Source organism: Stegostoma tigrinum, chromosome 32 (assembly GCF_030684315.1).
Source record: "Stegostoma tigrinum isolate sSteTig4 chromosome 32, sSteTig4.hap1, whole genome shotgun sequence".
Taxonomy (NCBI): Eukaryota; Metazoa; Chordata; class Chondrichthyes; order Orectolobiformes; family Stegostomatidae; genus Stegostoma; species Stegostoma tigrinum.
Window position 1 is genome coordinate 37,908,588 of NC_081385.1, and position 24,674 is coordinate 37,933,261.

Below are 24,674 nucleotides of genomic sequence, written 5' to 3' on the forward strand. Positions count from 1 at the left end.
CCATCAAATGGCTGACCGAGCAAGCCACTGGAGTTATCGAATTATCGAGCCACAGAGTTATGCCAGTGATGCTCAATTCCTGTAAATGATTTAAAAAAGTGGAGAAGAGGTGAGCAAAAAATATATGGGATGACATATAGATAAAAGCGTATCTGGAGGTGGATAAGCGGGCATGAGTGAATGAAAATGCACTGTAGGTTACCTACAGTCAAAAGATGTCATATTACAAAAGGGAGTACTAGGGATTGGGCTGGTGGGTGATAAATGGGATAGACAGAGGCTGCCTACAGTAAAGTTGCTGAATCTGTTAATGGTTAATTAATGACATTTGAATTAATGGGAAATCTTTGCGAAAAATATTAAAAGAATACAGAATCAGTTTATACACTCAAGGAGCAAGACCAAGACTTGACAAAAAAGGTGACAATTGAATAAATAGTTAAAAGACAGCATAAACAACAAAGACAACATAATTCAGCACAGCGGGAGTAGAGCAGCACAGTGCCTCAGGTGGTTAGCACTGCTACATCACAGCACCAGGGGATGCTGGTTCAATTCCACCCTTGGGTGACTGTCTGTGTGGAGTTTGCACATTTTCTGTGCCTGTGTGGGTTTGCCCCAGGTGCCCCAGTTTCCTCCTGCAGTCCAAAGATGTGCAGGTTTGGTGGACTGGCCATGCTAAATTGCCCATAGTTTCCAGGCTAGGTGGATTAGCCATGGGCAATGCAGGATTACAGGGATAGGGGAGGCAGTAGGTCTGGGTGGGTTACTCTTCGGTGGGTCGAATGGCCTGCTTCAATACTGAGAGGATTCTGTGATTAAAAGAAAGGCATACAAAAATGAAAAATAAAAAGCAGATTCTGGCAAATAGAAATTAAATTGGCCCAGCATCCTCTGTCATTCTTTCTAAGAACTAAAATACAGTGCAGGAAAAGAAACCTTCCAACTGTCCATGAGAACAGAATAATTTCTATCAGGAAAAAGAGGGTGCTTAGCAGTAACATAAGTCAAGAATATGTTCATGTAGCCAAGTGGCATATTCCTGCCATTTTTTTTGACGAATAAGGCAATGAAAAATGAGGAGGAACCAGCAGGGGAGGGTGACATAGGTGAGGAACAAGGTAGCGGAAGGAACGATAAAGGGGCCATGGCAATGGGATGCAGATAGGAATTCTCTTCCCAAATGCAATGAGAGCTTCTAAAGGCAGGACAGTAGAAGTATGCAGAGCAACTCAACAGCAACATGTGTAATTATACAATACATTATCCAGGAGAGGGAGCCAGGTAATAAAGATATCATAGTCAGATTGCACTTTATCATTTCTTATAAGCAATATTATTTAAACGCTGGTCCACAAAACGTATTATCAGGTGAAAGTATCCCTAATATTGCAAATCTATTCCAATTCAGTCAAAACTAAATTGTTCTTTTGCCAGTCCATTCTATTCTCAACTCTCGCCCTATTCTTCACCTTGGTTAGGAATCTCATGGGAAAACCCTGCTGGTACCTGTTGTAGTCTGGTCATGATAACCTCAGAACTTCGACACACCTACTTTGAGAGATTTGATTTTCACCAAATGTCTTGTACCAGTAACTGAACTTCCCATTCATTTCAAGAGAGATAATGTGAAGCTTGAATGTTGCTCTCTGACCAAAGAACAATGTTATTCTAAGCGGACTCAGACTGAAGAGGCATGAGACAGTTAACAATATTTTAACATACAAGTTTCAATGTAGTAGCAAAATAATATATGGGGAGTCAAACGTGATATCTCTGCTCCCCTCATCACAATATTGAATTTACTGTGGATCACCATGTACACAAAAACACAGAACAGTAAGAGTTGTAGATAGCATTTGGATTCACTTACTTTGAACTGTTTGCCACACGTGGAACAGAGGAAATCTTTGCGGTCCGAATGCCTCAGCATATGTAAACGGAGCTTGTCTGGCCTGCAGAAGGCTTTGTCACATTCTGTACATTGGTAAACCTTCTCAGAATGGAAGCTGCGAATATGCTTCTTTATCTGCTCATTGAAAAATTTCAGAACTGTACTAAAAAAATTAACTATATTGTTATATAGACTGCTGAGGTGCAAAAGTAACAAAACTATAACTGTTCACGAACACAAGGCATTAACACCATCAGTGATAGTCAAAGACACAATTTACTTTCCTGCACTTCAGATTTGAAGAGCAAATTTTTAAAAATGAACCAATCTCAATAACCCTCTACCTGCATCCACCCATCACGATCTCTCCTATCCTTTCCCCGGCCCTCACATCCCCTCCCTCTATTTATTTGTGGTCTCCCCTCCCCCTTCCCAGTCCTGAAGAAGGGTTTTGGCCCAAAACATTGACTTTCCTACTCCTCTCGTGCCGTCTGACCTGTGGGGCTTTTCCAGCCTCACACCTACAGACACAGGGGGTTAAAAAAAAAAATTGTGCCTAGATCTACTCCCTTCTGTCCTCACTTCCTCCCAACACCCTCCCCATTCCCTGCAACTGTGTCAACTCCTTGTCAAAACTCCTCCCATACTTCACGCATCACACCCACTCTTTTCGTGATGTCTTGCCTCATTTCCCTTGCGTCTAGTTTAATCGATCCAACTCATCAATTCTAAAATGGCACATCAATCATGAGGAATTTCACCCTCACTGTTCTTTAACTTCTAGCCGTGTCAACTGTGTTAAAATCAACCACATTGGGTTTTACTCAGGATTACTTTTTATAGGATCTCGAAACTGTGGAACTCTGACCTCATCAACCTTTCTCTTCTTCCCAAAGTTGCCAATTTTGAAAATTAAGCAGTGCTCAATCACAACTTACTGAGTTACTCTCTCTTCCTCTTTCTGGTTTAATTTTTGTTACCCATTAGCTTTGTGAATTTGAAAAAAAGTAGCTTCAGTTTCATTATTTAAAAGCTCTCATCAGATGTTAAGTCTTATTTCCACCAAAATAAATAGTTTTAGCTGATGAGCTTCTTCAGAAAGCTGACAGTTTTTAAATTATGCTCATTAATCTTCAGGATTTCTCCATTATCCTTGGATTCAGAATCGGCAACTGCTGCTTAGTAAAAATTGCATCCTAGTACTGAACAGCATCATCATTGTTAGCTTCACAATGAAAACAGCTAGCAATTACATCCAAATCTTTCACATCTTCATTTATAGGCATTCCCATCATATACCCAATATCTTCTTGTAAACTGTATTTTCCATTTGTACTGTGAGAGCAAAACAAGATTTGTTTTTGTATTCTCTCATTGAGGGCCTGAGAAAGTCCCAAAGTGGTTCACAACTGCGGTGCACTTCCTCTCATGTAGGGAAAAGTACATGGCAATTGTTGCACATCTTGACCTCAGAAATAACCAGTAACAGGAATGAGATATTTGTATCTTAGATCGCCATAGGTAAGGTGGTGGAAGACTGGAGGTTGCCTAATGTTGTGCTGCTAATTTAAGAAAGGTGGTAAGGAAAAGCCAGGGAACTATAGACTGTTGAGCCTGACATCGGTGGTGGGCAATTTGTTGCAGGGACTCCTGAGGGACAGGATTTACAAGTATTTAGAAAGGCAAGAACTGATTAGAGAGTGCTAACATGGCTTTGTGTGTTGGAAATCGTGTCTCGCTAATTGATTGAGTTTTTTTGAAGAAGTAATGAAGAGGATTGATGGGAGCAGAGTGGTGGGTGTGATCTATATGGACTTCAGTAAGGTGGCTGACAAGGTTCCTCATGGTAGACTGGTTAACAAGGTTAGATCACATGGAAAACAGGAAGAACTAGCTATTTTGATACAGAACTGGTTCAAAGGTAGAAGACAGAGGGTGGTGGTGGAGGGTTGCTTTTCAGGCTGGAGGCCTGTGTCCAGCGGTGCACCACAAGGGTTGGTGCTGTGTCCACTGCTTTTTCTCATTTATACAAAAGATTTGGATGCGAACGTAGGAGGTATAATAAACTTGCAGATGACGCTAAAATTGGAGGTGCAGTGAGCAGCGAAGAAGGTTACCTGAGAGTACAATGGGATTTTGATCAGATAGGCCAATGGGTCAAGGATTGGCAGATGGAGTTTAATTTAGATAAACATGAGGTGCTGCATTTTAGAAAGGCTCATCAGGGCAGGAGTTATACACCTAATGGTAAGGTCCTGGGGACTGCTGATGAACAAAGAGGCCTTCAAGTACAGGTTCATAGTTCCTTGAAAGTGGAGTCGCAGGCAGATAGGATTGTTAAGGCAGTGTTTGGTACGCTTGCCTTTATTGGTCACTGCTTTGAGTATAAAAGTTGGGAGGTCTTATAGCTGGAGTGGACATTGGTTCAGCCACTTTTGGCATACTGTGTGCAATTCTGGTCTCCCTGCTATAGGAAGGATGTTGTGAAACTCGAGAAGATTCAGAAAAGATTTACAAGGATGTTGCCAGGGTTGGAAGATTTGAGCTATAGGGAGAGGCTGAATAGGCTGGGGCTATTTTCCCTGGAGTGTTGGAGGGTGAGGGGTGACCTTATAGAGATTTATAAAATCACGATGGGCACGGATAGGGTAAATAGGCAAGTTTTTTTTTCCCTGGGGTGGGGCGCCCAATTCTAAGGAGCATAGGTTTAAGCGGAGATGGGAAAGATATAAAAGGAGCCTAAGGGACAACTTTTGCCACGCAGAGTGTGGTGCATGTATGGAATGAGCTGCCAGAGGAAGTGGTGGAGGCTGATACAAAAATAACATTTGAAAGGCACCAGGATGGCAATATGAACAGGAATGGTTTAGAGGGACATGGGCCAACTGCCAGGTTATCTGGTCAGCGTGAACAAGTTGGACCAAAGGGTCTGTTTTCTTACTGTATACCTCTGACTCTATGACCAGTTAATTGATTTTGGAGGTTGCTGATTGAACAAGGAATGTTTAGCCAGCAGACCAGGAGTATTTCCTACTCTTCTTCAAACAGAAAAAAAGAAAAGCCTGCATTTCCTGACACCAGATGCTTCAAGGCACTTTACAGCTCACGAAGCAGTCTGCAGTATAGTCACGGTTAGAATGTAGGAAATGCAGCAGTTAATTGAGACACAGCAAGCTGGCGAAACAGCAACGTGATAATAATCAGAGCATCTGCATTTCTGGTGTTGACTGAATAATAAATATTGGCCAAGGGTTAACTCCTTCACTGCTCTTCAAAATACTTGCAAGAGATCCATGACTTTCACCATATCAAAACAGAGTATGAGAGAAAGAAAGGAACTCCAAAAACAGAGTTAACACGCGTGTGTGTAATGCACAAGAAGGTTGGAGACTTAAAGATGCAGATTGCAATATGGAATTATGATGCTGTGATGGTGATGGTGACACAGCTGAAGGAAGGGCAAGACTGGCTGTTAAATACTCCTCGGTATGAGTTGTTCAGAAAAGACAGGAAAGGAGATGGTGTAGCAGTTTTGGTTAAGGAGTGAAATGGCACTGCTGGCCAAGGAAGATGTCTCAGAAGATTCAAGGACCGAGTCAATTTGGCTAGAGTCAGAGAATTATAAGGGTGTCATTACATTGCTTGGTATAGTGTATACACTGCAAAGTGGTGGGTAGGATGCAGATGAATAAATCTGCAAGGAAACTGCAGAGAAATGTCAACATTAGAGTAGTTATAAAGGAGGGACCTCAATTACGCAAACATAACTTGGCATAATGGTTTTAAGGAGCAGTGAGGGCAAGTGTTCCTGAAGTATTTTCGCGCGAGTTTCTACAACAGTATGTGTCCAATCTGACAAGGAAGAATGCATTGTTCTTTGTGTGATCTTTATATCATAACATTCAGGATGGTGATCAACAATGACATGCAACAATCCAGAGTAAGAAAAACAAAACGAAAACAACAAATGTTGCAGGTCAGGCAGCATCCATGGAGAGAGAGAGAACAAGCTAACGTTTCAAGTCTCGATGATGAATCATCGAGACTTGAAATGTTAGCTTGCTCTCACTCCATGCTTGCTGCCTGACCTGTTGGAATCTCCAGCATTTAATCTTTTCAGCACAGATTCCAGCACCTGCAGTAATTTGTTCCAAAGAAAAATCAATTGGTGAAGAGCTGACTTCAATGGGATAAGAAGAGAGTTGAGCTCAATTTTTCGGAATAAGAGGTTGGCTGGAAACAATAGCTGAATAAAGGGCTACCTTCAATAAGTGGATGGTTCAGATACAATCGATCCCCCAACAGGAAAGATAGAACAAACAAATTCAGAGTTCCCCAAATTTTAACAGAGGCACAAATTAACATGAGAAAGACGACATGTGCAATTGACAGGTGTAAAGTAGAGAATATAACTGAGAACTAAGAGGAACATGAAATGTTTATGTGGTAAGTGAAAAAGCAAGTAAGAAAATAGGAATTACGGGAAAAGACTAGAAGCTAATGAAAAGGCAAATCCCAAAGTCTTTTATAGGCATATAAACTGTAAGACAGTGGTTAAAAGGAGGGAAAAAAAGGTCTATCGGATACCAAAAATGGGATTTACACATCTATCCTGGATAGATTCTAGGCACCAAGCCAGGATGAGTTGGGTCAAAAGATTTTGTAGAATGAGAGGACAGAAACTGCAGGGGCACAGCCACAAGCTTTCAGTTTTCCCTTGATGTGGGGGAGGTGCTGAAAGGGCTGAATTGCAAACATTACATCTTTATTCAAGCAAAGTTGTAAAAATAATCCCAACAATTACAGGCCAGTTAGTTTAATTTCAGTGTGAAGAAACTTCTCAGAACAGTTACTCAGGATAAAATTAGGACTCAACTGGAAAAAATGAGTTACACAGAACATAGAATGGAGAACAATACAGCATAGTACAGGCCCTTCGGCCCACGATGTTGTGCCGAACTTTTACCCTAATCCTAAAGTCTATCTAACCTCCATCCCTACCTTATACTATCATCCGTATGCCTAGCAAATAGCTGCTTAAATGCCCCTAATGAGGCCGACTCCACTACCTGCTCCGGCAATGCAATCCATGCCCCTACCGCTCTCTGAGTAAAGAACCTACCTCTGACGTCTCCCCTATATCTACCTCCACTCACTTTAAAACTATGTCCCCTTGTAATAGCTACCTCCACCCTAGGAAAAAGTCTCTGGCTGTCCACTCTATCTATATCTCTGATCATTTTGTATACCTCTATCAAGTCACCCCTCATCCTTCGTCATTCCTAGCTCTCTCAACATTTACTCGTGAGACCTTCCCTCCATTCCAGACAACATCCTGGTAAATCTCCTCTGCGTCTTTTCCAATGCTTCCACATCTTTCCTGTAATGAGGTGACCAGAATGGGACACAATACTCCAGATGTGGTTGAACCAGGCTTTTGTATAGCTGGAGTATAACTTCACGGCTCTTGAACTCAATCCTTCTATTAAATGAAAGCTAACACACCATACACCTTCTTAACAACTCCATCTACCTGGGTAGCAGCTTTCAGGGAACTGTGAACATGAACCCCGAGATCACTCTGCTCCTCAACACTGCCAAGAATCTTTCTCTAAGCCCTGTATTCTGCTTTCAAGTTTGTCCTTCCAAAATGAATCACTTCACAGTTTTCAGGGCTAAACTCCATCTGCCACTTCTCAGCCCAGCTCTGCATCCTATCAATGTCCATTTGTAACTGAGAACAGCCCTCTACACTGTCCATAACTCGACCCACCTTTGTATCGTCCACGAACTTACTAATCCACCCTTCCACTCCTTCATCCAAATCATTTACAGAAATCACAAATAGAAGAGGACCCAGAACAGATCCTTGTGGAACATCACTTGTAACTGAGCACCATGTTGAATGTTTTCCGTCCACTACAATCCTTTGTTTTCTAAGGGTCAGCCAATTCTGAATACAATCTGCCACATTTCCCTCATCCCAATTCTCCTTACCTGCTGCATGAGCCTATCATGGGGAACCTTATCAAATGCCTTACTTAAATCCATGCATACCACATCCACTGCTCTACCTCCATCCACGTGTTTGGTCACCACTTCAAAAAGAATTCAATAAGATTTGTGAGGCATGATCTACTCCTCACAAATCCATGCAGAATATCACCAACCAAACTGCACCTTTCCAAGTGATCATAAATCCTATCTCTGAGCTCTTTCCAATGATTTGCCCATCACTGATCTAAGACTAACTGGCCTGTAATTTACGGAGTTTTCCCTATTCCATTTTTCAAACAAGGGAATGATGTTCGCCTCTCTTCTGGCACGATATCTGTGGACAGCAAGGACGAAAAGATCATTGCCAAAGGCCCTACGATCTCTTCCCTCACTTCTCATAGAATCCTTGGATAAATCTCATCAGACCTGGGTGACTTTTCTATCTTCAGCTTCCTACCTAGCACATCTCCCTCACTAACGTCGACCTCCTCTAGCCAACCAACCTGTTTCACACTGTCTTCCTCGACAACTAGGTCGCTCTGAGTTGTGAATACCAAAGAAAAGTATTCATTAAGGACCTCTCCTATCTCTTCAGGCTCCATGCACAAATTCCCTTCACAATCCTTGATCAGCCCTACTCTTTCTCTGGTCATTCTCTTATTCCTCATGCACGTGTATAAAACATGTTGGAGCTTTCCTTGATCCTATCTGCCAAGGTTTTCTCATGCTCTTATAGCTCTCCTAAGCCCTTTCCTCTGCTCCTTCCGGGAAAACTGGCATCCCTCTACAGCGTCTTCTGTTCCTTGTTTCCTCAACCTTACATAAGCCTCCTTCTTCCTCTTAACTAGTCGTTCGACCTCTCGAGAACCACGGCTCCCTCACTCGACTGCATCTTCGCTGTCTGCTCAGGATAAACATAATCGAGCACATACAGTATGCATTTCTTAAACAATCTCCGCATTTCAATAGTGCTCTTCCCTGACAGCATCTGTTCCCATTTTATGTTACCCAGTTCTTGCCTAACAGAATTGTAATTACCCTTGCCCCAATTATAAACCTCATCTTGTTGTACGTACCTATACTTTTACAATAGTCATGGAAAAGGAACAGTTATAATTGCTAACACCAAAATGATTTCCTACCAGCAGGTGTAACACTTGGCGCGGTTCATTGCCAAGCACCAAATCCGAAGTAGAGGTAACAAGGTGGAGAGCCAGATGAACACAGCAGGCCAACCAGCATCAGAGGAGCAGGAAGGCTGACGCTTTGGGCCTAGACCCTTTCTGAAGCGTTCCTGCTCCTCTGATGCTGCTTGGCCTGCTACGTTCATCCGGCTCTCCACCTTGATATCTCAGATTCTCTAGCATCTGCAGTTCCTACTATCACCAAATCCAAAGTCCCAGAGAACCAAAGCAGACCTTATAAGAGTTGATTAGAAAGAGTCAAAGAGTCATTTTTGGAAGATTTTGTAAGTTGATATTATGATTAAATAATTTGCTGAATTTTTTGAAGAAGCTACAGAAAGGCTCAATGAGAATAGCACTGTCGGTGTAGTTAGTGTACATGGATTTCCAGAAGGCACTTTGAGTGTCATACAGCAGGCTGTGAGGAAAATTGTAAATCATGAAATAAAAGGAACGATCAAACATGGATACAAAATTGGCTGAGTAATAGGAAAAGTAATGGTCAGTGGATATTTTTCGGGTTGGAGGAAAGTTTGTAGCAGAGTCCTCTACATGTCAGTGTTGAGACCCTTGCTTTTTCTGAAAGCATATTAATGATCTGGATTATGATAAGCAGAGGACAAATTTCCAAGTTTGCAGATAATGCTAAACTTAGAAAAATTGTAAACTGCGAGGAGGATAGGTGGAACTCCAAAAGGTCATTGACATGCTGGTGTAGTGGACGGATAGGTGGCAGATGATATTCAATATGGAGTAGTGTAGACGTTTCACTTTGGATGAAAGAACATTGAAAGACAATATAAAATAAGAAGCAGGAGCAGAGGGACATGGGTGTACATGTGCATAGATCATTGAAGGTGACAGGGCAAATGGAGAGAGCAGCTAATAAAGCATACAGTGTACTCTGCTTTACTAACAGCGGCATAGAGTACAAGAGTAGGGAGATCATTGTTAGATAAAAACCAAAAGAACTGCAGATGCTGTAAATCAGGAACGAAAACAGAAGTTTCTGGAAAAGCTCAGCAGATCTGGCAGCATCTGTGAGGACAATGTCAGAGTTAATGTTTTGGGTCCGGTGACCTTTCCTCAGAACTGGAGGAAGTTCTGTTGCTGATTGTCAGATCGCAGCTGGGTCAGTGCACAGTTGGGAAAACACATTACAGAAAAAAAAAGTGAATGCATCAGAGAGAGCAGAAACAATTTACAAGATTGGTTCCAGAGAAGCTTCAGTTATAAGGATAGATCAAAGAAGTTGGAACTCTTGTCCTTCAGGAGAAGGTGGCTGAGAGGAGATTCGATAGAGGCTTTCAAAATCAAGAGCTGGCTGGATACACGAGGTAGGGAGAAGCTGTTCGTGTAGACATTATACAATGAATGGCAGAATCCGGAGGAGTATAGATATGCAAAAGGATCTGGGTGTGCATGTCCACAGGTCACTGAAGGTGGCAGCGTAGGGACTAGATAATAAAAAAGGCTTATGGCATGTTTGCCTTCATTGGAAAGGGCACTGATTTTAAGTATCGACAAGTTATGCAGCAGCTTTGTAGAACCTTAATTTGGCCACACTTGGAATATTGTGTACAGTTCTGGTCACCCCACTACTGGAATAATGCGGATGCTCTGGAGAATGTACAGAAAGGCTCGCCAGGGTGTTGCCTGGTATGGGGATTTTGGCCATGAAGAAAGGTTGTACAGACTGGGATAATGGGAACTGCAGATGCTGGAGATTCCAAGATAATAAAATGTGAGGCTGGATGAACACAGCAGGCCAAGCAGCATCTCAGGAGCACAAAAGCTGACGTTTCGGGCCTAGACCCTTCATCAGAGAGGGGGATGGGGTGAGGGTTCTGGAATAAATAGGGAGAGAGGGGGAGGCGGACCGAAGATGGAGAGAAAAGAAGATAGGTGGAGGGATGCCTAACCTGAAGAAGTTACCCTCCTCCCTCCGGACCAACCTCAGGGAATCTCTCTCTCCCTATTTATTCCAGTTCCCTCCCCCCATCCCCCTCTCTGATGAAGGGTCTAGTCCCGAAACGTCAGCTTTTGCGCTCCTGAGATGCTGCTTGGCATGCTGTGTTCATCCAGCCTCACATTTTATTATCTTGTACAGACTGGGCTTGTTTTTTTACTGGAATGCAGGAGGGGCAACTTAATAGAAGTTGATAAAATTGTGAATGGCACGGATAGTGAAAAGTATCAGGTGTTTTCCCATGGTGGAGGGGTCAATTCCTAGGGGATGCAGGTTCAAGGTGTGTGGGGCAGGGTGAGAGGGGTGGCAGTTTAAGAGATATGCCAGGCAGGTTTTTCACACAGAAGGCCTGGAACACGCTGCCAGGGGAGGTGGTGGAAGCAGACACAGTAGCAGTATTCAAGAAGCACCTGGACGAGTACATGAAAAGGAAGGGAAGGGAACAGAGGGATATGGATCCTGTAAGTGAAGACAGTTTTAATATGGAAAGGAAAAATGGGTCACGCAGGCTTGGAGGGCTGAAGGTCCTGATCCTATGCTCTGTTGTTCTCTGTTCTCTTTGTTCTTTGTTGCATTAAAGTAAGCAAGGGCTAAAAGGTTCAACAACATCTAAACAAAGTCCCAGAGAACCATGGCAGACCTTAAAACCATCTAAATTAGGAGACCATTCAGATAAAGTACACTAGAAATAATAGCTGGAATGGATAGGGCAGGTTGGAAAGACTAGGTTTGCATCCCCTGGAATTTAGTGGACTAAGTGATGACTTGTTTGAAACATCTAAGATCATGAGGGGCATTGACCATGAACTCTATGGGAGAATCTAGAACTAACAGGAGTCACCCAACTTAAAAAGCAGAAGGTTGTGAATCTGTTGCATGTTCTTCCTGTTAAGGCAGTGGAAGAAGAGTCCTTGAAAAATTTTAAGGCAAAGATAGATAGGTTCGTGTTAAGTAAGGTGGTGAAATTTATCAGAGGGTGGCGGAAACGTGGACTTGAAGCTGCAATCAAATCAGTTTCTACTTTCTTCTTTTCTGGCAGTGCCTCAGGGTCAAAGATGACTTACTTCCATTCTGGCAGATGTAGTGCTGGTGGTGTGGCTGGTGGTTGTGCAGTGGTTGTATAGTCCAATCCTGGAGCTCCAGGCTCTGTCTCTGGGGGAGGTGGTGGTTAGGACTTCTGAGATTTGGTTCAGAATCTTGGCGCTGAATAGCCTCTTTCTGAACAGTTGGGCTTCTGTGGTTGTATGAACCCAAGCCCTAAAACCTTCACAACCTGTTTGGTTCAGTACTACACAACAGTGCAAATATCCATTGAAGTACCAGGAGAGGAAATTTTAAAATCTTCCAATTTTAAAAAAGGAACTGAAGTCAGACGATTGACATGCCTGTGTAAACTGAGGCACACTCACTACTTGAGTGCTGAGCATTATCAATGCACATATAAAGCAGGAAACCAGATTTTATCACTTTGTAGATGCATTCAGGTTGCAACCTAAATTATTCTGCAACTCATGTCAAAGTACCTACATCACATGGAGTACAAAAGGAGCTCACCACAACCATCTCCAGAGCAATAAACATTGGCATTGTCAGCCAGGCGCACATTCCAAAATCATATCTACGAAAGTTCTGCTTCAAAAGGATATAATTATGGGAATTCAAATCTAAAACTGTTCTTTTTGTTACCCTGGGTTCCATGTTTTGGCAGAGGACAAGGGCAAGTCATCAATGAAATTGTAAATATAAAAGCAGTACTGGATAAAGACCAAAAGTCTGCAGTTTTTGACATTTGCTTTTCAAGAACTGACAGCAACCAATGTAGCAGACTTTCACAGTCGCCCTTGTGGTTGCTTGAAAGTATTTAATGCCCCTGCAACAAGTTAACTGTAATTGCATACCGAGTACGATGAGTTAGTTATGGAGGTGAGTATCTGACTCACAATTACAAAAGTCCGAAGGACAATCACTCACAGTAGTGCAGCTGAGACTGACAAGGGCAGGACACTGAACATTGTACTATCCATTGTAGAGCAGGCAAAGAAGTAGATTTCAAGAATTTCAGATGCAGATCGCGGATCAATCCCAGAAGGCCAGTTACACCCTGTAACTTTCACTTATATCTCACACTACGTTACACTCTGGTTTTTAAGAGCACCCGCATGTGTTCTTTAGACATCAGATCTTACACCTCATCATATTCATATATACTTTAACTGGCCATGACAACTGCTTGCTTCAGCTTACAGCCTAACATTTGTTTCTACAGCTGAAAAGGACAAGAAAAAAATGGAAATAACAGACAATCAAGAAATAAAGAGCTTAAAGTAATGAATATTACAAAAAAGAGCATGTACTGGAAAGCAAAGAGACTGAAAAGTAATGGATGGTGTGAGCCAAAATGCAGAAGCGCAAGTAGAAGTGGCAGGGTAGAGGATAACAGTGTGTAATTGATTAGGAGTATTTTTTTTCTCTCTGCAAACTAGAAAATAGGAGATTAATAATTCCGATCAGGTAAGTGTAATAGCAAGTTAATTAATAATGAATATTACCACAAAACAGGTTTAGAAACCTTAATTAAAATTAATAATTTAAACAAGATACCAACTAGACTCCAAGACAATGAACAAAGATTTTTAGATCCTTCATCTGTAGTTGGGATATATAATTGCAATGCCATGTGGGAATATTATGGCGCTTCATGTGTTTTAGTTTTCCACATATTTAGGGAGTGCTCCCAGCTGCTTGATTTCCAGCTCAGGATTTATGAGTCTGGGGGGACAGTTGAAGTTACTATGGAGCATCAGGAAGGATGAGCGTTTCCTGGAAAGAAATGGTCCACAGACTGCAGGAGTTCACTCTAATTGGCAGTTATTCAGCTGCAAGAACAGGAAGAGAGAAAGCGCAATAGTCTTTGGGATGATGAGCCACTCTCAAACAGGTACTGAGCATTGCAGACTGCTGGAAGTGACAGATTATGGCAACAGTTGGCAAAGGGCTATACAGAAAGCAACAGAAAAGAGCAGAAATAGCATTTTTAAAAGACATTATATAGTTATGGGAACAGACAGGCATTTCTACAAACATCACTGAGACCCCTGCACATTGTCTCTGGGTTATTCCTATTCTCCATGTTTACTCATATGAAGTAGAAATAGGAAGATAGGAGAAGGAATGCGTGACTTGAAGCTTGGAGCAGGACTTTCAGACAATTGAGGCTCTGGGGCAAGAAGAACCAATTGAAAAGGGTGGATTTCACCTCAGCATGGCCACTATCATAGTTGAGACGTTTCAAACTAAATTAAGGGGAGAAATATCACCAGCAGAGAACAACAGAAGACATAATAAAGTGAAAGAGCGTTGCGTAGTATGACAGAAGGAAATCATACCACAGAAGGTAGGCACAAGTGAAAGAGAACTCAGAAATGCAAAGACAAGCTATAACTGGGTGTATGTAAACGCACAAAGTGTGGCGAATAAGGGGTGGCGAGCTATAAGCACAAATGTGAGTATGTGTGTCATGGGAATAATGAAAGCATTAAAAATGGTGAGGGCTGGGATCTTAACATATAAAGCATTCATAAATGTTAAAAAGAAGAGGCAAAGGGAGGTGGGGTAGCAGTGCTGATTAGGAAAGATATTGTGAGCATTGTACAAAGAGATATTCTTAAGGGGGAAGGGGCAGAATCCATTTGGCGTGAATACCTCCTTATGTCTTTTACCCACCTCCACACTCCAACTCTGTCATACCACAGGCTGCTTTCAGTACAGCCAACCCATTTTCAACCACGTATGGCCCCTATTATCAGCTTTTCTTTCTCAATGGCCCATCCTTTTGCCTAACTTTCTTTCTGTCCCTTTGGGCTCAATCTCCATCTATCTACTTATTCCTCCTTCTCCTATCCAGCCAATCCTCTCCAAACCCAGTCTTCAGTATATATAGCACCTTTTCTTCACTGTTATTAGTTTTGAACAGAAGTCACTGTTTTAAAAGTGAGATACCAAGAGCCCAGGGACAGTATGTCCCTGTTAGGGTGAAAGAAAAAGCTGGCAAGTTAAGGGATCACTGGCTGACAAGGAATATTGAGGCTCTAGTCAGGAAAAAGGAGAAGGTATGCATTAGGTTTAAGCTCTCAGGCTCAAGTGACACCCTAGGTGACTATAGAAAGTGTAGGAGCACACTCAAAAGGGAAATCAGAAGAGCAAAAAGAAGCAATGAGATGGGCCTCAGAGTTTAACAGCTAGGTGGGAAAACACACCAACACTTCACCAGAGGGTGCACTGAGGATGCTACCAAGCATGGTAACGAAACATCTGCAAAACAACAAACCAGCTCGGTGAGCCAACCAACCTCAGCACCCACAACCTGAGCTACAGTTCTACTCCAAAACCTTAGAGTTCTTATTGTATTTGGATTGTGCTACCAATGAGACAGCAGGAACTTAGAATTGAATGGCCACGTCTGGGCCCTCAGATTCTGGAGCTCAAAAGCAACTGTTACTTAAATGATCAGCAAAAATAGAAACCAAAAAGCCAACAAATTTGATATTTACAACAATCGGTGTTATGGAGCACTGCACCCCCATTCGTACAGCTACATCATGGAAATCATGCTTGACTAATATTCTGGAATCTTTTGAGGATGTGACCAGTGGAGTGGTCAAGGGTGAATCAGTGGATGTTGTGGACCAGGTTTTCCAAAAAGCTTTTGTAAAGTCCCACAGAAGGGATTAGAAGGCAAAATTAAATCTTGTGGTATCAGAGGTAGTGTACTGACATAGATAGAAAACTGGTTGAAAAGAAGCAGAAATTTGGAATAAGTGGGTCCTTTACAGAGTGACAGGTAGTAATGAGTGGGGTGCTGCATAGTTCAGTGCTGGGACCCCAGCTGTTCACAATACACCTTAAAGATTTGGATGAAGGAATTAAATGCAATATCTCCCAACACTAAGCTGGGCAGCAGTGTGTGCTGACAGGAGGATACTAAGTGGCTGCAGAGTGACTTGGACAGGATGGCCGAGTGGGCAAATTCAATATAATGTGGATAAATGGAGGTTATCTAATTTGGTGACAAAAACAGGAAGGCAGATTGTTATCCAAATGGTGGCTGTTTCGGAGAAAGTGGGACCTGGGTATGATAGTGCAACAGTCACTGAGGGTCGGTTGGCATGCAGGTGCAGCAGGCAGCGAGGAAAGCTAACGACATGCTGACCTTCATAGCAAGTGGATTTGAGTATCTGAGTAAGGATGTCTTGCTGCAGTTATATAGGGGCCTTGATGCGGACACATATTAGGCCTTTGTGCAGTTTTGGTCTCCTAGTCTGAGGAACGACATTCTTATTATTTAAGGGAGTCCAAAAAAGGTTTACTACACTGATTCCTGGGAAGGCAGGGCTGACAGATGAAGAACGATTGGACGACTGGGCTTGTATTTGCTGGAATTTAGAAGAACGAGGTGGGGATTATAGAAACATACAAAATCCTGATGGGCCTGTACAGGAAAGATGTGGGAAGAATGTTGCCAATGTTGGGGAAGTCACGGTTTAAGAATAATGGGTAAGCCATTCAGGGCTGAAATGAAGAAGAATTTCTTCATTCAGAGTTGTGAACCTGTGGAATTTGCGACCACGGAAAGTTGCTGTGGTCAGTTCATTAGATTTTTCAAGAGGGAGCTGGACGTGACACTTGCGGCTAAAGGGGATCGAAGGGTACGGAGAGAAAGTGAGAATAGGATATTGAGATTGCATGATCAACCACAATCATATCGCATGGTGGTATCAGGCTCAAAGGGCTAAGTGGCCTAATCCTGCACCTATTTTGTATGTTTTTATGCCTTACACCACTCCAGAAGAAACACAGCAGCCCTGCTTGTACAACACTATCCCACCACACCCCCAGTCTCACAGCACTCCCATTTGCACAGCATCTGCTCACCCCTTGCCAGGTGTCTCTCCATGTTCTCTCCCTAACAAAACTCCATACAGAATACATCCCGCAAGCAGCTCCCTGTGTGCTCCCCTGCACACACTGGCTCCGCATGGAGACCACCCCCCACTACACACTGCACTCACTCAAGACCAATGTCACAAGAGCACCACAGCATATTACAAAAAGATCTAAAACCGCTCAGAGATACGCACCTGAATGAAGTCTGGGAACTGTTTTTTACAGGAAGGGCAGGTGAAACAGCCATTAGTAACATGAATTGTGACATGTTCCCTGAGCAGGTCAAGTCTATCAAAAGATTCTGTGCAGAAAATACAGGAGTATGTTTTCTGATCCGAGTGGAATTTCATGTGCGAATCAAGTGCTGAACTGTTTATGAAGCCTTTGTTACAGATGTCACAGGTGAGTGGATAGTTGCCTTCCCTCCCATGGAAGTGTAGGTGCTGATCCAACTTTTCCTTCTCCCGAAAAGCTTTCCCACAATGTAGGCATTTGAATGGTCGGAACGTTTTACGTATAAAGAGATGATGAAGTGCAGCATTCTGAAGAGAAAAGAGAGGATATTTAAATGTGTACATGCAGCTTTCACATAAACATTGATCATCTGCAATTATGCACTGCTATCCTACAAGGTGCAATAGCCAGCCCACTGGACTGAATTCTCTATGAATGACTTCACATCAGATGATTGATGAGGACAATGATAAACAGTGACACATTCATTTAGGATCTTCCTTTTTACCTTGACATTACAGTCATTTCATTCCACTGAAGCACAATAAATCGCAAGATCACTTATTTGCTTCTATCTACAATTAGAATGATAGAAATAGAACCACTCCCAATTTCAATTCAAGCAGGAATAAATAATAGAGGAGTCTGCTTAGTCAGTGAAAACTGTACTAGATTGAGGCTCTGGCCACACCACCTTCACAGAACAAATGATAATTCACACCATACAGAACAAGTATTATTTCCCATTCAAACGCCATCTACAATCCCTGGTGCCATGGGGACTTCACTGGCAATAGGCTCAGAAGGCTGCTGGGGAAACAAATGAAAGTCAATAACCCACGTCACTATCGTGTCCTGGTCTCAACAAACCAACTTTTCCAGGTGTTCAAACCAGCTGAGGCACATCCCTCTTAAATGGCCTAGTGTTGTAATCAGTTTTTATAATGATCCTATAAATGTCTGAGTGTTTCGTTGTATTAAACGACACTACGGAAGCAGTGATTGGAAAGATTAGAAATTCTAACTGGGACAAAGAATATGAATAATTTCCAATCTTCAATGAACTCAGTCTGTTGCCATATAATTCTTTATAGGAAGAAAGGTTTTGGGAAAAAGCTTGAACTGTCAGTGAACACGTTCTTTGATGAATGAGTTCCGTTGATTCAGAGTGAATTGTTGGACCTGTCCAACACTAACCGGGACAGAGAGTAATAATAGTGTAGTCCACATCGAACAATTAATTCTGAATCAACAGAAATCATTCACTGGAGGACACACACAAGGTCCATCCCATTTTTAGACAATTCGAGGTAGAAAATAATAATTACTGAGCATTATATATGGCTAAAAACTACAGTCCAGACTTATTCACATGCAACAGAAAGTAAGACAACGTGTATCAGGAGAATGGAGTGTAACTGGAGGAAGAAAGATAGTGGCTAAAAAGTGTACAATAAGCAGAATTTCACAGCATACAAAGTTCCTCGTTTGAAAATGTGGCAATATCTTTTTGAATGAGCAAGGTCTTCGGAAGTCACATTCTCTGGCGGATTTTTATATATTTGTTTCTCATGTTGTGCAATTCTTCCCTTGTGTTGAGATTATGGTGAATAGGAGGTTTCATATACCACATCTGAATCCCTGGATTATAAGGATGCTTTTTGTTTGAAGTTTGTGCAGGTACTTTCAAGGTGATGACAGCCATTTTCACATGCTAGACTAAGCAGCATAACAACAAAAACAAGACCTCCTTCAATAGTGAATTCATCCTAAACTCTGAATTGCAACTTTTCTCTATTTACCTCCAGCAGTCCATCCGCTGTAGTTGGGGCGCCACAGTATTTACATGTTTGTGTATGGGGCTGAATATGTTAACATGGTTAAATTTGTTGACCTAGTCATAATCAAATGTAGTAATTTATTGTTTTATACCATGTCTTTGCCTTCCCATTACAAATCCACTGAACAGAATAGCCTTCATTCAATCTCAGTGTCGTCAGAAATCACATAAAACTGAAAACAGCAGGATAAAGGGGAGGCAAACATTGGTGCTGCTATGAAGAATTACAAGGTAAAAACCCACTCTTTGAAGTTTGAGTTATGACTATCACTTCTATTGACATCTTCACTGTTGCTAATATTATGCCTCTTTATTCGAAATTCAGTGCTGCTCCACCAGAAGTCTTCTCCCATTAAACCTTGGGAAGTCCAAAGCCATCATCTTGAACCCCACTTCAAATTCCTTTACTTTGCTATCAATTCCCATCATCCTTCTGGAAACTCTGGACAGGAATCAGCCTGTTTGCAATCTTTCTGCCATACATAGCCCTCCAAACACAAAAGACAATAAAAGTAGGAACATGAGTAGGCCCCTCAAGCTTGATCTGCCATTCAATCAGATCATGGTTAATTTAACACTCCTCATGGGTGCTTTCCTTTTCCCATAACTCTTGATTCCCTTCCTTATTATGAATCTATCTCAGGCTTCCCAACACTCTGTGCCATAGAATTCCAGAGATTCACAATCCTCCAAGTAGAAATTCTGGCTCATCTCAGTGCGAAATTGGCGTCCCTTAATTCTGAGAGTGTCCAATGAGGGGAAACATCCTCTCAGCATTTATCCTTTCAAGCTTCTTAAGAATGCTTCATGTTTAAATCAGATCGTCTCTCATTCTTCTAAATTCCAATGAATAGAATCTCAACCTGTTTAACCTTTGCTCATAAAAGGTAGTTCCCCCCATTCTGGGAATCATTCAACTGAATCATCTCTGAAACACCTTCAAGAAAATAATATCGATCTTTAAATAAGGGCGTCAAAACTGCTTGTAGTACTCCTGGTGTGGTCTCACAAGCTGTGGTAAGACTTCCGTACTCTTATACGCCAACCCATTGAAATAAGGGCTAATATGCCATTAGCCTTCCTGGTTGCCTGCACCAGTGTGCTAGTTTTCTGTGTTTCATATACACAAGTACCTCCAAATCACTTTGTGTTGCAGCTTTCTGCAGTTTCCTCTCCACATTTAAAAAAATGACCTGTTCTTCTGTTCTCCCTTCCAAACAACTTCACATTTTCCCCACATTAAATTTAATTTGCCAATATTTTGCCCTCAGCCTCCAACGTTCCAGGGAAAATAGCCACAGGCTATTCAGCCTATCCTTATAGCTCAAACTCTTCACCCTTGTCAACCTCCTCGTAAATCTTTTCTGAACCCTTTCAAGTTTCATAATGTCCTTCCAGAGATCAGAATTGCACACAGCATTCCAAAAAATGACTTGACCAATGTTCTGTACAGGCATAACATGACCTCTCAACTCCTATACCCAATGCACTGACCAATAAAGGCAAGCATACCAAACACGTTCTTCATTATCTTATCTACCTGTGACTCCACTTTCAAGGAACAATGAACCTGCACTCCAAGGTCTCTGTTCATCAACACTCCCTCGAACCTTACCATTAAGGTGTCTAAGTCCTACCCTGATTTGCCTGAAATGCAGCACCTCAGATTTATCTAAATTAAACTCCATCTGCCACTCTGTGGCCATTGGCCGATCTGATCAAAAGCCCATTGTACTCTCAGGTAACCCTCATCACTGTCCACTACACCATCAATTTTGGTGTCATTTGCAAGCTTACTCACCACGTTCCCTATGTTTGCATCCAAATCATTTGAATAAAATGAGAAAAAGCAGTGGAGCCAGTAACAATCCTTGTGGCACATTCCTGGTCACAGGTCTCCAGCCTGAAAAGCTATCCTCCACCTCCACCATATGTCTCCTAGCTTCCAGCCAGTTCAGTATCCAAAAGGCCAGTTCTCCTTGTATTCTCTAATCTAACATTGCTGATCAGTCTTCCATGTGGAACCTTGTTGAATGCTTTACTGAAGTCTATCCAGATCACGTCCACCATTCTGCCTTCATCAATCGTCTTCATTACTTCTTCAAATAACTCTATCAAGTAATTTATATGAATGACTTGGATGAAACAATGACTGCTAAGTTTGCTAATGACATAAAAGGAATTCAGTTGTGAACAGGTCATTATCTTTATATATCTTTTTGTACTGTCTTTAAATAAAGAGCAAAAATGTGGCAATAATGTGGGAACATTTGAAACGGCCCATATTGACAGCAAGAATAAAAAGCATGTTATCTAAATGGCACAACACTGCAGAGGGTTCTGGGGTCCAAACCATGAATTACACAAGTTTTGTGTGCAGGTAGAGAAAGTAACAGTGACAATTAATAGCAAGTTAATACTTATTGTTAGGAGAATGGAATACAAAGAGTAAGGAGGTTATGCTTCAGTTATACAGAGCACTGTTAAGACCATATCAGGAATGCTGTATATAGTTTTGGTCACCTTATTCAAGAATGCAAATGCATTGGAGGCAGTTCAGAGAAGGTTTGCTAGACTAATACTATGAATTGGTCAGTCGTCTTGTGACAAAAGGCTGGACAGGCCAGGCTTGTATCCTCTAGAGTTCGGAAGAGTAAGAGGTGACACAATTGAGAAGTCTCAACAGCTTGATGTGAAGACGATGTTTCCTCTTATACGACAATCTAGAAATAGAGCCACCGTTTCAAAGTCAGGATCACCCACTTCAAACAGTGACAGGGAACATTTTCTTTCAGTAGGAACTCTACTTACATAGAATACATAGAACATTACAGCACAGTACAGGCCCTTCGGCCCTCGATGTTGTGCCGACCTGTCATACCGATTTCAAGCCCATCTAACCTACACTATTCCATGTACGTCCATATGCTTATTCAATGACGACTTAAATGTACCTAAAGTTGGCAAATCTACTACTGTTGCAGCCTTTTCAGGAAGGCGGTCATTGAATTTTTTTTTAAGGCAAAGGTAGATAATTTTTCATGTCCTTACTTAAGAAGAATCTATCAGGATGGTGGGAATGGGTTACAATGATCTTATCGAATGGCAGAGTAGGCTTGAAGAGCGGATCTTTCATCTGTTTTTCCTCTGGTTCCTTGTGTGGTCATGGGTTTTTATGTTTGTATCCATGCTTTCAAATCCCTGCATGCCCTTGATCCTCTCCATTTTAAACATCCTCCAACCGTACAACACTAATGAAATCTGTGCTCATTCAATTCTGACATGTTGATTTTTAACTGTTTCACCATTAATGGTCTGCCTTCAGTGGCTTTGATTGGAAGGACTGGAACTTCCTCTTTTGCTCTCTCCACCTCTTTACATCTCTTTCCTCTTTCAAGGCACTCCTTTTGATCAAGCTTTTGGTGATCTTCCCAATATCGCATGTGGCTCAGTATCGAATTATGTTTTGTTAGGTTCTTGTGAAATGTTTTGTTATGTTAATGGCACTGCATGAATAGAAGTTGGGAAAATAGGAAAAAAATTGGTACTTTCCACTTGGAGTACAGAAATAAAGCAACATTATTTTATAGAAATCTAGCTATAAAAGTTTGACATTGTCTTTGGCAATGCTAAAGTCAATTCAATACTTGCGTGTGATGTGGCAACAAAAATAATCCGAAAATATTGATGATTTAACTATTGTATCTACAAAATAAAAACATGGATATATGTAGAGTAGAAATGGCACCATATGGCATTGGGTGGTGGTCATGGGTAAACATTAATTAGGAATTATTTTCTCAGACTCAGCAATTAGAAGTGCAAATCAACACAATAACATATCAGGAAATGCTCCCACAACACTAAATGGCCTTGTAATCTTCCCCACAACACACAGGGTGGACCAATAACCTTCAATTCTGTTGTATCCACCAGGGATATACCCCACATGCTTATCTAGTGCTGAGGTCAAGGTAAAACCCACCTGGAAATCCAACTGCGAAGCATATGGAAAGAGAAAATACTAAAATCAAGTTAAACACCACAACCAAGCCTGCCATTCAGTTGCTTAACTTCAAGTAGCTTCAAACAAACAAGCAAATGGAGATGCAGTATTCAGAAGAAACAATATCAGGTTAGTGAAAGTATTAGTGAACATTAAGACAGGTTGACAGAAAGCTAAGGACAGAAGGCTGTAATCCGTGCAGACACTGGCATAGAAAATTTCAGTTTACTCTCAGTAACCACTGAGGGAACATGCCCATCCTTCGCATTAATTCATCAGGTTTTCAGTGTGCAGCATTTGTTTGCTGTCAAGGTCAAATCCTTGAGTGAGTTTAACATATGAGCACTGCCAACTCTCATTCCAGGTCACAAGTTGGGTTGGCGTATATCAATAGGAAGCACTTCTATGACTGATAATCCTTCCACCATCACATGTAATTTCAACAATAAAATCATTCCTGTGAGCCTACAGAATTGTCAACAAACACTCAATTGAAGTGGATTGCTAAATACTACTTTTGAATGCATTTTCCAAATATTTTCCTTCTGAGAAACTTTAATCAAGGGCATTTTAAGAATTAAAAGTGACTGGATATCTTTCAAACTTGAAAGCTTATTAGACATGAGGTCACTTGTCATTTTACAAATTTTATAGCTATGAATACCATCCAATGTCAAATAACTCCCATCAGGCAAAGAGATTCCGAAACTCAGCAGGAGAGTTTATGCTTTGGGAAGCTAACCATAAGAGGTGAAGATTTGCAGCATTGTTTCACCGACTGCCTGGGGATGCTGCACAGAACAGATTACTCAGTTTTAGAGCTCCTGCCTGATTATGGAACGGAATTAAAGATTAGACAATCCATTTCACTGTATTACCAGTTAGGTAGTAAAGAACATCTACTCCATGACCTTTAATCACCACCTGTTTCGCGTTTAGTTCAAACAGAAAAAGCAGCAAATTTAAATTTGCAGGATCTCAACTCTACTGACTGTATATGATTCATATTTCAATCATTCCTGCCAATCAAAACAGCAAATCTGAACTAACAAACAGATTCACTATAGATCCCGGCCAAGTAGTTGTTAATCATCATACAAATGTAACCTTGGATAACAAGAGATAATGAAATGTTAGTCAAAAATTAAAATAAGCATATGTAAGGTTCAGGAAACTGAAATCAGTTTCGACCCTTGAGGGGTATAACGGAGTAAGAAAAGAACTTAAACAAGAATTAAGGAGGGCAAGAAAGGGCCATGAAACATGCTTGGGAAGTAGGATTAAGGGCTATCCTAAGGCCTTTTATTATTAGAAGCAGGAGGGTAACTAGGGTAGGTTCACTCAAAGACAAAGAAGGGAGTTTAGACATGGAGCCAGATGAAGCAGGTGAGGTCCTTAATGAGTATTTTGCATCAGTATTCCCCAAGAAGAAAGACATGAATGATGGTAAGATTAGGGAGAGGTATGCTGATATTTTGGTCATGTCAATGTTAAGGAGGTGGTGGTGTTGGGTGTCATTAAGGTAGGTAAGAACCCAGGGCTTGATGGGATTTATCTTATGATACTGAAGGAGGCAAGGGAGGAGATTGCTGGGGCTTTGACAGACA

At 41.6% G+C, this 24,674-nt stretch overlaps 1 protein-coding gene across 6 annotated transcripts in view; it reads right to left on the minus strand.

The window, feature by feature from the left end:
• prdm10 (PR domain containing 10) overlaps positions 1 to 24,674 on the minus strand; it is a 202,691-nt gene that overhangs the window by 56,489 nt on the left and 121,528 nt on the right. For all 6 annotated transcript variants that reach the window (XM_059638988.1, XM_048562397.2, XM_048562394.2 and 3 more), the window contains 2 exons: positions 17,182 to 17,529; positions 1,874 to 2,029 (listed from right to left, as the gene is read on the minus strand). In XM_059638988.1, coding sequence (XP_059494971.1) covers positions 1,874 to 2,029; positions 17,182 to 17,529 — 504 coding nt within the window. The remainder of the gene's footprint in view (positions 1 to 1,873; positions 2,030 to 17,181; positions 17,530 to 24,674) is intronic.